At 35.5% G+C, this 15,074-nt stretch overlaps 1 protein-coding gene across 7 annotated transcripts in view; it reads right to left on the reverse strand.

Moving 5' to 3' along the window:
* LOC132419222 (lysine-specific demethylase 6A-like) overlaps positions 1 to 15,074 on the reverse strand; it is a 168,432-nt gene that overhangs the window by 45,938 nt on the left and 107,420 nt on the right. For 6 of the 7 annotated variants that reach the window (XR_009518158.1, XM_060003217.1, XM_060003218.1 and 3 more), the window contains 3 exons: positions 14,454 to 14,549; positions 13,057 to 13,152; positions 12,155 to 12,445 (listed from right to left, as the gene is read on the reverse strand). Coding sequence is in view for 6 of the 7 variants with exons in the window: in XM_060003217.1 (XP_059859200.1) it covers positions 12,155 to 12,445; positions 13,057 to 13,152; positions 14,454 to 14,549 (483 nt within the window). In the remaining variant the exon portion in view is untranslated. The remainder of the gene's footprint in view (positions 1 to 12,154; positions 12,446 to 13,056; positions 13,153 to 14,453; positions 14,550 to 15,074) is intronic. The other variant, XM_060003215.1, reaches the window with a different exon arrangement.

The raw sequence follows: 15,074 nt of genomic DNA on the forward strand, positions 1-15,074 counted from the left end.
TGAAATAATTAGAAAATAAGCAGCCAGGTTAAAAAGTAACAATTTTATTACTCCTCAACCTATAAATCAAAGTATTTTAAGCTGATAAATTCTTTTACAGGGAATCCACGGTACAGTAAAGCAAAGGGAAAACCTGAGAACTAACTGCAACTTTCAATGTATTCCTGAACTGACGGTCAATATTCAAATGAAGGACTGTAAACACAACACAGAACCTAATAATTAGCAGACCACTAATCTATTATGTAGAAGGGGGAAAATCATTAAAATTTAAAAATAAAAACAAAAGATAATGGCTACAAATTTCAGGGGACAGCCCTCAACAAACAAGTTACTAAGATGGAGTTTTTAAAAGGTTAGAAAGAGAAAGCAGAAAGGCTATTGATTAAAAATGACCAGTTATCAAATAAAAAATGGCTAAGTATAAAAGAACAGACTTCCAAACACAATATATGAAGAACTCAAAGCAGAACACTTCTCATATTGATGAAAAACATTGTTACAAAAAGTTCAGAAAAATGCTAAGTACCATAAACACAACTGCACCTAAAACATCATAATAAAACTGCTAAAATGCTACAAAGAGGCAGCAAAGAAAATGACATATTAAAAGGTAAAATGATCTCATAAACAAGACTCTCATAAAACATGAAATCTAGTAATCAGTGGAATAACATGTTCAAAATACTCGTAAGAAAATGAACGCTAAGTGAGAACTCTATGTAAAGTGAAAGTATACTTCAAAGATAATGGTGAAAGAAAGACACTTCTAAAAAAAAGGCACCAGCAAGCACAGAGTTAAAGGAACATTAAAAAAATATGAACAGAGGGCTTCCCTGGTGGCACAGTGGTTGAGAGTCCACCTGCCGATGCAGGGGACATGGGTTCAAGCCCCGGTCCGGGAAGATCCCACATGCCGTGGAGGGGCTGGGCCCGTGAGCCATGGCCACTGAGCCTGCGCGTCCGGAGCCTGTGCTCCGCAATGCGAAAGGCCACAACAGTGAGTGGCCCACGTACAGCAAAAAAAAACCAACCAAACAAACAAACAAACAAAAACTAACAAATAATTCAGCTGAAAGCAAATGACATTACATAATACCTCAGGAACACAAAAAAGGAACAGCAGAAGAAATTTTAAAATGTTGATAGATGTAAAAGACTGTGTGTGTGTATATTATTTTAAATTACTTTTCTTTTAAACATACAAATGTTAAAGCAATCGAAACACTGCAATATTAACTTTATACACATTTATTAATACACATGGCAATAAAATCATAAAGAAGGCAGACAAAATGAAAGCTGCTATTCTATATTTAAATAATTCAAAGATATACCAACAAATATTTGCCAAACACAAAAAAGGCAGTAAGTATGGAAGAGAAGATCAGAAAACAGATGGGACATAGCTAGAAAACAAAGAACAAAGGAGGCAGTGGAAATTAAGACAACGTTAACAACAACATTAAACACAAATAGACTGAACATTCTCCCCGCCAATGAGCAAAGACTGTCAGACTGGTTAAAAACATTAATATCCCACTATATGCAGTATGCAAGAGACATTTAACTTCAAAGATATAAAAATGCTGAAAGTAAAGGAATGACAAATGATATTTAGTGCAAACAGTAACCAATGCAAGTTGGTGTTAATAATACCAAAGAACACATTACTTTTCAAGTTCACATGACTGTCTAGGAGAAAAAACAACTCTTACTAAAATTATAAGAATTAAAATCATACAAAATACATTCCCTGAATGAAATGGATCAAAAATAATAAAATCTCAGAAATAATGAAATTCTGATTAATAAACAGAATTCTAAATACCCCAAATCAGGAAATTACAACAGTAATTACAAAATACCTTAAGGAAATGATTTGAACATAAATCAAGAATATAACTGTATTCATAATCACATAAAAACATGGCTGACAAAAGAGAACTAAGTAAATGGAAAGCTACTATGTTCATGGCTCAGAAAAATTAATAATTTGACTTATATATACAACACAATCCCTACTAAATGCCAGTAGGCACTTTTGGTACAAACCAACATGCTGAGCCAAAAAATTATATGAAGGTACAAAAAAGATAGCAAAATCAAATCAACTTTTAAAATAACTAACATGTTAGAGCTATATCATCCAAATTCCAAAACATAAAGTTACAGTGATAAAGACAATATAGGATTATTAAGAAAAATAATATTGATTAGCAGAACAAAACAGTTAAAAAAAATTTAAAAACGTGGTAAGTTAGTTTCTGACTAAGTTGGCAAGGTGGAAAGAATAAAAGTTTTTCATAAATTATGCTGAAATAACTGGATATTCACAGACAAAATATACAAATACTAACTCAAAAAAAAACAAGTGTGAAATAGAACTGTAAATATTCTATAACAGGATACAGCAGAAAAATTTTCAAACCTTGGTTTTGGCAAGGATTTCTTATATGTAATAAAAAACATTAAACTTTAAAACCTTTGAAAAAAGATCTTCAGCAAAATTAAATTTTTCCATTTTAAAAGACATTACTAACAAAGTGAAAATACAACTTAAACAACAGAAAGATATATTTGTAAAACCTATGTCTCTTGCAAAACCTATGTCTCAAACAAAACTTGCACTCAAAACATAATGAAATTTACATCATCATCATTTTTAAAAAAGGCCTAAATACAAAAACTGCAAATAAGCACATGGAAATATTAGTTACTAGAAATATGTAAATTAAACCTTATCAAGAACCATTATACAGCTAGAATAAAAAACTATCAATATCAGGTGTTGACAAGTATATGGAATAAGTGTGGCCTCATTCATTGCTATTAGGAATGAAAATGGTTCAGTCACTTGGATATGAGTTCAGAAAATCCTTAAACAGTTTAAACATTTTATCATCTAACTCAGGGACTCCACTCATACAGACTCCAAGATATAGAAATGAAAACATATTCACACAAAGATTTTTATACAAATGTTCATATCAGCACTGCTGATAATTTTTATGACTGAAAGTAGAAAAGACAAATTCTAAGTTAATAAATAGATTAAAAAATAAAATATATTCATGCAATGCAATAATAAAGCACCACATACACGAAAAGGTAGGATTCTGTTCATTTTGATCCCCATAAAAGTAAATGTTAAAGACATAAAGCAAATTTTTGGTTCCCAAGGACAGGGACTGAAGAAGGAATGGATTGCAACTTACAAAGAAACTTCTTTAAACAGCATTACAGCAACAGACATACAACAATATTTACCAAATATATTTTGTTGTGTGTCTATTATTTGAATAGGTTTATTAAAGTGTACATAAACTGTACCTCAACAGACTATTAGAGAAAAATAAACACATATCATTCATCCATTCAAAGCTCTCATACATTTTCCCCCTCACAAAAACTGAAACTCAGTATCTTTATAAACATGGATATAAGTAAAAAAAGGTCTACCTAACCGTTCTTACTCAAAACTAATAAAGCTATTTATCCATCCCTAGGTCACAATTCTCAGCCACATTCACAGAAAGGCAGACAAAATGAAAAGGCAGAAAACTATGCACCATATGAAGGAACGAGATAAAACCCCGAAAAAACAACTACATGAAGTGGAGATAGGCAACCTTACAGAAAAACAATTCAGAATAATGATAGTGAAGATGATCCAGGACCTCGGGAAAAGAATGGAGGCAAAGATTAAGAACATGCAAGAAATGTTTAACAAAGACCTAAAAGAATTAAAGAACTAACAAACAGAGATGAACAATAGAGTAACTGCAATGAAAAATACACTAGAAGGAATCAACAGCAGATTAACTGAGGCATAAGAACAGATAAGTGACCTAGAAGCCAGAATGGTGGAAAACTCACTGCCGCCAAACAGAATAAAGAAAAAAAAAGAAAAGAAATGAAAACAGCCTAAGAGACCTCTGGGACAACAATAAATGCACCAACATTCGCATTATAGGGGTCCCAAGGCAGAAGAGACACAGAAAGGGCCTGAGAAAATATTTGAAGAGATTATAGACGAAAACTTCCCTAACATGGGAAAGGAAATGCCCACCCAAGACCAGGAAGTACACAGAGTCCGAGGCAGGATAAACCCAAGAAGAAACACACCAAGACGGACAGTAATCAAACTGACAGAAATTAAAGACAAAATTATTAAAAGCAACAAGACAAAACTAACGAAAAACATACAAGGGAACTCTCATAGGTTAACAGCTATTTCTCAGCAAAAACTCTACAAGCTGGAAGAGAGTGGCACAATATATTTAAAGTGATGAAAGGAAAGGACCTACAACAAAGATCACTCTACCCAGCAAGGATCTCTTTCAGATTTGACGGAGAAATCAAATGCTTTACAGACAAGCGAAAGCTAAGAGAATTCAGCACCCCCAAAGAGCGCTACCACAAATGCTAAAGAAACTTCTCTAAGTGGGAAACACAAGAGAAGAAAAGGACCTACAAAAACAAACCGAAAACAATTAAGAAAATGATAACAGAAAAATACATATTGATAGGTACCTTATATGTGAGTGGATTAAATCTCCTAACGAAAAGACAACAGGCTCGCTGAATGGATACAAAAACAAGACACAAATATATGCTGTCTTCAAGAGATCCACTTCAGTCCTAGGTACACATACAGACTGAAAGTAAGGGGATGGAAAAAAAGCTATTCCATGCAAATGGAAATCAAAAGAAACCTGGAGAAGCAATACTTGTATCAGACGAAATAGACTTTCAAATAAAGAATGTTACAGGAGACAAATAAGGACACTACATAATGATCAAGGGAACAGTCCAAGAAGAAGATATAACAATTTTAGATATACATGCAACCAACATAGGAGCACCTCAATACATAAGGCAAATGCTAACAGCTTTAAAAGAGGAAATTGACAGCAACACAATAATAGTGGGGGACTTTAACACCTCACTTTCACCAATGGACAGAACATCCAAAATGAAAATAAATAAGGAAACAGAAGCTTTAAATGACACAATAGGTCAGACAGATTTAATTGATATTTATAGGACATTCCATCCAAAAACAGCAGATTACACTTTCTTCTAAAGTGCACGTGGAACATTCTCCAGGATAGATCACATCTTGGGTCACAAATCAAGCCTTGGTAAATTTTAAAAAACTGAAATCACATCAGGCATCTTTTCTGACCACAACGCTATGAGATTAGAAATAAATTACAGGGAAAAAACGTAAAAAACACAAACACATGGAGGCTAAACAATATATTACTAAATAACCAAGATATCGCTAAAGAAAACAAAGAGGAAATCAAAAATTACCTAGAGGGCTTCCCTGGTGGTGCAGTAGTTGAGAATACACCTGACAATGCAGGGGACACAGGTTCAAGCCCTGGTCCAGGAAGATTCCACATGCCGCGGAGCACCTAAGTCTGTGCCCCACAACTATTGAGCCTGTGCTCTAGAGCCTGTGAGCCACAACTACTGAGCCCACATGCTGCAACTACTGAAGCCCGTGTGCCTAGAGCCCGTGCTATGCAGCAACAGAAGCCACCACAATGAGAAGCCCACACACTGCCAAAAAGAGTAGCCCCCGCTCTCCACAACAAAGAATGGCCACACACAGGAATGAAGACAAAACACAGCCAAAAATAAATAAAGTAAATAAATTAAAAAAAAAAACCTAGAGACAAATGACAACAAAGACATGACCATCCAAAATGTATGGGATGCAACAAATGCAGGTCTAATAGGCAGTTTTATAGCAATATAATACTACCTCAAGAAACTAAAAGAATCTCAAATAAACAATCAACCTTAAAGCTAAAGGAACTAGAGAAAGAAGAACGAACACAACCCAAAGTTTGTAGAAGGAAAGAAATCCTAAAGATCACAGCAGAAATAAATGAAATAGAAACAAAACAACAGCAGAGAAAAGTAAAATTAAAAGTTGGTTCTTTGAGAAGATAAACAAAATTGATAATAAACCTTTAGCCAGACTCATCAAGAAAAAGAGGGAGAGGACTCAAATCAATATAATTAGAAGTGAAAAATAGAAGTTACAATGGACACCACAGAAATACAAAGCATCAAAAGAGACTACTAAGGGAGGAACACTCCCAAATTCCTTCTACGAGGCCACCATCACCTTGATACCAAAACCAGACAAGGATGTCACAAAGAAAGAAAACTACAGGCCAATATCACTGATGAACACAGATGCAAAAATCCTCAACAAAATACTAGCAAACAGAATGCAACAGCACATTAAAAGGATCAAGTAGGGTTTATTCCAGGAATGCAAGGATTCTTCAATATACACAAATCTATCAATGTGATAAACCATATTAACAAACTGAAGGAGAAAAACCATATGATCATCTCAATAGATGCAGAGAAAGCTTTTGACAAAATTCAACACCCATTTATGATAAAAAACCCTGCAGAAAGTAGGCATAGAGGGAACTTTCCTCAACATAATAAAAGCCATATATGACAAGCCCACAGCCAACATCGTCCTCAATGGTGAAAAACTGAAAGCATTTCCACTAAGATCAGGAAAAAGACAAGGTTGCCCACTCTCACCACTCTTATTCAACATAGTTTTGGAAGTTTTAGCCACAGCAATCAGAGAAGAAAAGGAAATAAAAGGAATCCGTATCAGAAAAGAAGAAGTAAAGCTGTCACTGTTTGCAGATGACATGATACTATACATAGAGAATCCTAAAGATGCTACCAGAAAACTTCTAGAGCTAATCAATGAATTTGGTAAAGTAGCAGGATACAAAATTAATGCACAGAAATCTCTGGCATTCCTATACACTAATGATGAAAAATCTGAAAGTGAAATCAAGAAAACACTCCCATTTACCAATGCAACAAAAAGAATAAAATATCTAGGAATAAACCTACCTAAGGAGACAAAAGACCTGTATGCAGAAAATTGTAAGACACTGATGAAAGAAATTAAAGATGATACAAATAGATGGAGAGATATACCATGTTCTTGGATTGGAAGAATCAACATTCTGAAAATGACTCTACCACCCAAAGCAATCTACAGATTCAATGCAATCCCTATCAAACTACCATTGGCATTTTTCACACAACTAGAACAAAAAATTTCACAATTTGTATGGAAACACAAAAGACCCCGAATAGCCAAAGCAATCTTGAGAATGAAAAAAGGAGCTGGAGGAATCAGGCTCCCTGACTTCAGACTATACTACAAAGGTACAGTAATCAAGACAGTATGGTACTGGCACAAAAACAGAAAGATCAATGGAAGAGGCTAGAAAGCCCAGAGATAAACCCACGAACATATAAACACCTTATCTTTGATAAAGGTGGCAGGAATGTACAGTGGAGAAAGGACAGCCTCTTCAATAAGTGGTGCTGGGAAAACTGGACAGGTACATGTAAAAGTATGAGATTAGATCACTCCCTAACACCATACAGAAAAATAAGCTCAAAATGGATTAAAGACCTAAATGTAAGGCCAGAAACTATCAAACTCTTAGAGGAAAACATAGGCAGAACACTCTATGACATAAATCACAGCAAGATCCTTTTTGACCCACCTTCTAGAGAAATGGAAATAAAAACAAAAGTACACAAATGGGACGTAATGAAACTTCAAGCTTTTGCACAGCAAAGGAAACCATAAACAAGACCAAAAGACAACCCTCAGAATGGGAGAAAATATTTGCAAATGAAGCAACTGACAAAGGATTCATCTCCAAAATTTACAAGCAGCTCATGCAGCTCAATAACAAAAAAACAAACAACCCAATCCAAAAATGGGCAGAAGACCTAAATAGACATTTCTCCAAAGAAGATATACAGACTGCCAACAAACACATGAAAGAATGCTCAACATCATTAATCATTAGAGAAATGCAAATCAAAACTACAATGAGATATCATCTCACACCAGTCAGAATGGCCATCATCAAAAAATCTAGAAACAATAAATGCTGGAGAGGGTGTGGAGAAAAGGGAACCCTCTTGCACTGCTGGTGGGAATGTGAATTGGTTCAGCCACTGTGGAGAACAGTATGGAGGTTCCTTAAAAAACTACAAATACAACTACCATATGACCCAGCAATCCCACTACTGGGCATATACCCTGAGAAAACCGAAATTCAAAAAGAGTCATGTACCAAAATGTTCATTGCAGCTCTATTTACAATAGCCCGGAGATGGAAACAACCTAAGTGCCCATCATTGGATGAATGGATAAAGAAGATGTGGCACATATATACAATGGAATATTACTCAGCCATAAAAAGAAACGAAATTGAGCTATTTGTAATGAGGTGGATAGACCTAGAGTCTGTCATACAGAGTGAAGTAAGTCAGAAAGAGAAAGACAAATACCGTATGCTAACACATATATATGGAATTTAAGAAAAAAAAATGTCATGAAGAACCTAGGGGTAAGGCAGGAATAAAGACGCAGACCTCCTAGAGAACGGACTTGGGGTTATGGGGAGGGGGAAGGGTGAGCAGTGACGGGGCGAGGGAGAGTCATGGACATGTACACACTAACAAACGTAGTAAGATAGATAGCTAGTGGGAAGCAGCCGCAAGGCACAGGGATATTGGCTCGGTGCTTTGTGACACTGGGATGGTGGGATGGGGAGGGTGGGAGGGAGGGAGACGCAAGAGGGAAGAGATATGGGAACATATGTATATGTATAACTGATTCACTTTGTTACAAAGCAGAAACTAACACACCATTGTAAAGCAATTATACCCCAATAAAGATGTTAAAAAAAAAAGATATCAGTTCTTACAATCTCAGTTTATGGTCAATGCACGCAAATTAAAATTCCACCATTATTTTTATAAATGTTAACAAAGTGATTCTCGAGTTTATATGAAGACACAAAAGACCAAAATATCCAACACATTATTGAAGAACAAATTTGGAGGACTGACACAACTTTATTTCATGATTTAGTATAAAGCTAAACTAATCATGGGAGAATGGTATTGGCAAAAAAAAAAAAAAAAAAAAAAAGGACAAATGATCAATGGAAAAAAACATACACCAGATAAATAAACCCACAGAAATACAGTCAACTGATCTTTGACAACGGAGCAGAGGTAACACAATGAATTAGAGATTGTCTTTTGAACAAGTGGTGCTGGAACAAATGAGAATCCACATTTGAAAAAATGAACCTTTGCACACATCTTACACTATTCACAAAAATTAACTCAAAGTGGGTCACAGACTTAAATGTAAAATGCAGAAGTATGAAACTACATAGGTAACATAAGGTAACATAAGGGAAAAGTCTAGATACCTTGGGCATGGCGATAACTTTTTAGATATACTTCTAACATATGGTCATGAAAAAGAATTGATAAGCTGGACATTATTAAAATTTAAAACTTCTACTCTATGAAAGACACTATGATAGAGTGAGAAGACAAATGGAGATAGGGAAACTATATTTAAAAAGACACATCTTATTAAAAACTGTTACCCAAAATACAGGGGGGAAAGCTATTAATACCTAATAGTTAAATGAACCACCCAATAATAAAATGGGCGAAAGAGGTAAACAAACAGCTCCCCAAGGCACATATACAGATGGCAAATAAGCATATGTAAAGATGCTTCAAAAATTATTAGCGGGGCTTCCCTGGTGGTGCAGTGGTTGAGAGTCCGCCTGCCGATGCAGGGGACACGGGTTCATGCCCCGGTCCAGGGAGACCCCACATGCCGCGAAGCGGCTGGGCCTGTGAGCCACGGCTGCTGAGCCTGCGCGTCTGGAGCCTGTGCTCCGCAACGGGAGAGGCCACAACAGTGAGAGGCCCCTGTACCGCAAAAAAAAAAAAAAAAAAAAAAAAATCATTAGCAATAGTAAATTTTAACAATGAGATACCCCTACCTCTCTTTTAGTGTTACTAAAATCCAAAACACTAAGGCCATCAACTGAACGTGTCCCCAGAAACGTTATGTTGAAATTCTGTCTTGACGGTATCTGGAGGCAGGCCTTTAGGGGTGATGAGCTTAAAAGTGCAGAGGCTTTACGAAAGGAATCTGTGTGCCTTATAAAACAAACCACTGAGGCTGATCCTTTGCTATCTATGAGAAATCTGACTATGAAAAAGGTTGAGGGCCCTCAAAAGACATCATAATTTGCTGATGGCTTGATCTTGGACTTTTCAGACTCCAGAAGTATAACAAATACATGTCTGTTGTTTATAAACCACCCAACCTATGGTACTTTGTATCTGCCTGAATTAAATAAGCAACTCTCAATTGGTGGGAGAAGCTAGAGCAAAAAGAAGCCTCAGTCACTGTGAGAGGCAAATGACCATCAAAGTCCCTTTAGAACAGCAGTCCCCAAACCTTTTGACACTTTTTCCACAGGGGAGGAGAGAAGGATGATTCCTACGCATCACATGTACTGTGCACTTTCTTTGTATTATTACATTATAATATATAATAAAATAATTATACAACTCACTATAATGCAGAATCAGTGGGAGCCCTGAGCTTGTTTTCACTTGCCACTCACTGATAGGGGTTTGATATGTCTGCAAACGATTTATTATGGTCTCTGTGCAGTCAAACCTCTCTGCTAATGATAATTTGTATTTGCAGGTGCTCCCCAGCACTAACATCACCGCCTCAGCTTTACCTCAGATTATCAGGCATTAATTCACATAAAGAATGTGAAATCTAGATCCTTCACATGTGCAGTTCACAGTAGGGTTCGCGCTCCTATGAGAATCTAATGCTGCCACTGATCTGACAGGAGGCAGAGCTCAGGTGGTAATGTAAGTGATGTGGCGCAGCTGTAAATACAGATGGAGCTTCACTAACTTGCCCACTGCTCACCTCCTGCTATGCAGCCTGGTTCCTAACATGCCACGGACCAGTACCAGTCCTTGGCCCGGGGGCTGGGGACCCTGTTTTAGAAGACAGTTATCAGTTTCTTACAGAAGTATTGATAGTAGTCTAACAATATGATCCAATAATCATGCTCCTCAGTTTTTGCCTAAATAAGCTGAGAAGTTAGGTCCACACAAATCTGCATGTGAATTTTTATAATAGCTTTACACTATAACATTCTGGAGAAGGCAACTATATAGACAATAAGAGTATCTGTGGTTTCTCCACATTTAAGGGAGGCAGGAGAAATAGAGAGATGGAGCACAGGATACATTTAGGACAGTGACTCTATTTTGTTCTTCTGTGAAGGGGTTGCAAGTCATACACACCGGTGAAAACCTACACAATGTGCAACAGAGTGCATCAGAATGTAAATTATGGGGGTTAATTAACAATGAAGTATTAATATTGTCTTAGCACTTGTAATTAATGTACCACATTACTACGAGATGTTCAGGATAGCGGAAACCATGGATTGGGAACTTTGGGGGACTTTTTGTATTTTTGGCTCAATTTCCTATAAACCACTTAAGAAGTGTTCTAAAATGTAGTCAATTAATAAATTTAAAGAAGAGGGTGTTTAAGAAATTCCTATCTCTACATCAAAACTTTTAATAACTCCCATTTGCCCTTCACAAATTAAGCTGCATCCTTTGTGTTCCCTCTTCATAAACTACACTGTAGCCACATCTGTACTACCTTTCTGCTTTTAAATTCTGTTTTCTGTGACTGTAACATCTTGGTTCTCACCTAAGCTACTTTCTCTGCATAATGCAAGTCACATTTTATTGTAATTTATGGTTGGTGAAACCTTATTAGTCTTTTTACCACATTAAAATAAACACTTCACAACTGGCAGAGCACTTATTATATGCAGAAAATACTTCCAGTTATTAAATAACTGCAATTAAAAAACATGGTCATGATGCCTTACTTCATTAAGCAACAGGATTTAAAAGAATTATAAGGCTGTGCTTTCTTCCTTCTTTGCCTTTATCTCTAATAACCTAATTTACGTATATTAATTTATACTGGATAAGGAAGTAACTCACGTGCACAGATGAGCTGACAATGTAGTATTAATACTGTTAACAAAATTCTCAGATAATTGTGAATTATTTAAAATTAGTTTTTAAAGATAATATTTCTTATATTTTAATTTCTTCTCTTCAAAATGTATACAAGTTAAAGAAAAACCTACTATATAAGAACAAACAAAGCAGCTAATCTTTCTTTTACCTGAGTGGAGTTAGATAGCTGTTTTCTCCATGGCTCTTCTGTGCTGCTGGTCAGGTTTGTGCAGTTATGAGGTAGAGTGAGTGTGTTTTGCTGCAGATAAGGCACATTTCCATTACTTCCACTTCCTGTTATATAATTATCGCCTACCAAAATCGTGTCCGTACTCCCTAGCGTTTTTGATGTGCCGCAAGGAGTATCGCCTGCAGAAAAAGGTCCACTGGACAAAGGTACTTCAAGCTGAGAGACACTAGGTACTCTGGGTAGAACAGCAGTTTGTCCTGTTTGTCTCATCTTCAAAAACAAAAACAAAAACCTGTTTGTATGACTTTGAAATGTATAATCAATACATTCCTAACTTTATCAAAAAAATTAATCTCGCTAGATTAAAAAACATACATTTTAGAAATAAAATGCTATGTTCATATGGGTAAAGCACAACCTTTTTCACTATATGCTAAAGAAAGCTCTCATTAGTGGTATAAGGGCAAAAGAAAAGCACTGAAAATTATAACTTAGTAATTTATAGGCCTTATTTCCCATCATAAACTAGGGGATTTCAAACAGCCATTCCATTACATTTATACCAAATCCCTGATAACAATCCTTAAAACATCTCCACCTCAGTATGAATATTTTGTTCATTATAAAAAAATAAAAGTAAGCCTACGGAACACACTGGAAATATGCAAAAAAACGTAAAATACTAGCTGTTATTTTCTAAACTAATTTGTGGCTATTTAAAGAAAGTGAACTGTCCATTAGTGATATTTAAAGCTCAGATATATAAATTCTATTGACTACACATAGGAAGTAGAAATATGTATTAAACTCTAAAAATATATTGTATTCAAGAAAAATACTTAACATAATGATAAATATCGGAATGAAAATGGTATACATACTTGTTGCATTAAGACAAGTTGAGTTTCCAACTGTCCCAGAATCAGTTTCTGTGCCGGATTTAAACTGTCTCTATTTATGCGCAGCTGTTCCAAGTGCTGGAAAAATGAAAAAGTATTCAAAAAAATAAATAAGTCACTATCAGGCAAAGTGTCACTGAAAAGATTACAAACACAGAACTTTTGAAGTGAAACACAGTGATTTCTAACCAAAAGTAATCAGTCCCAAAATGAAGTCCTTACAAAAAGCTAAGAAAAAGTAAAAACACAAGAATTCATCCAAAGAAGGTAATTTTTATGTTTTGAGTTAAATACATGGACAGGAAATCACAATCTTCAAAGAGAAAGCTGTTTAACTGTAAGATGTGTTATAACAGCAATGCTAATTAAGAGCAACATCGTTTATAAAATACTGGAAATGATATAAAAGTCCAACAATAGAAAACCAGTTGAATAAAATGTGGCTTCCGAGGAATTTTAAAATGTAGTATTATGTAGCCATAAAAGAACAAGGAAGTGATACAAAGACATGAAAAGGTCTCAAAGATACATCTTTGGAGAAAGTGAGCCAGGAGGGAAGACAAGGTCCTGATACTTACACATAGCATTCTACCTACATTTGAATAAAAGACAAAAGGCAATCTATGAGACCAGCATATTTTCTTGTACATGTACAATGTATCTCTAGTAACAAAACAAAAAAACAAAACAAACTTTTGATTATTTGTAGGAAAGGGAAATTAAGTGGATGGAGGCAGGAACTGGAAGGACTCTTTATACCTGTGCACCCTATATTCTAATAATTCGGGGTTTTTAAAATAAATTTATTTATTTATTTTTGGCCGAGTTGGGTCTTTGTTGCCATGCGTGGGCTTTCTCCAGTTGCGGCGAGCGGGGGCCACTCTTCGCTGTGGTACGCAGGCTGCTCATTGCAGTGGCTTTTCTTGTTGGGGAGCATGGGCTCTAGGCACGCAGGCTTCAGCAGTTGTAGCATGCGGGTTCAGTAGTTGTGGCTCGTGGGCTCTAGGGCTCAGTAGTTATGGGGCATGGGCTTAGTTACCCTGTGTCATGTGGGATCCTCCCGGACCAGGGCTCAAACCCGTGTCTGCTGCACTGGCAGGCAGATTCTTAACCACTGTGCTACCAGGGAAGCCCTCTAATAATTCTTAAATTTCAAACATATGAATATATTGCTTGTTTTAAAAAGGTAAAAAACAAAAATGAATTATCTCTATTCCTCTGGAAAATGTAGGTTCATTATACTTATGTTCGTTTTAATTTACGTCATGTTTGAATGGCTTACTGCCATTCAATTTTAAGAACACCCAGAAAAGCTTAAAGTTTACTACCTCGATTGCATTAAAACATGGTGTTAAAACTGTCAAAAGAATATTTCATACCTGTAATTTCTGTGGTGTCAGACACCATGAATGAACTTGTTGCTGTACTGAAGTATGTGTAACAGTATGGTCACTATTCCAGTTCTCAGAACTATTCTGAGGAAAATTTATTTGTAAAAATTAAAAAATACTTGGTTAAAACTCATACACCAATAATTATGACTAGTGAGATACCAAATGACTAGGAATTGGAGTATTTACACATAAATAAAGCTTATCTTTTAAAATCGTTAAAAAAAATTTTTAATGCATAATCAATTTGGAAAATTATGAATTTGAATTGTCATTCATTCTTTAACTTCACCTTAAAAGGCTCATATCTAAAAATGACTCAAAACTCTAACAGGTTATCCATTATATCCAACACTTAATTTATTTGAACGTCTGAAGTGGTGATATAAAGTACATTAAATTCATAAAAGCAGGGAAATGAATAAAATGACTTGATGAACATAAAGTTATCACTACTTTCTATATTTCTATCACTACTTTCTATAAATGATGCTACAATTTCAGGGTAGGAAATACTGCTTATAATAGCAAAATAACAAAACCTTTTCAATCTCTGATGTACATAGTTTAAAATTTAAGACAGGCACAATTACAGACTTTTAGCTTCAC

This window comes from Delphinus delphis, chromosome Y, assembly GCF_949987515.2.
Source record: "Delphinus delphis chromosome Y, mDelDel1.2, whole genome shotgun sequence".
NCBI lineage: Eukaryota > Metazoa > Chordata > Mammalia > Artiodactyla > Delphinidae > Delphinus > Delphinus delphis.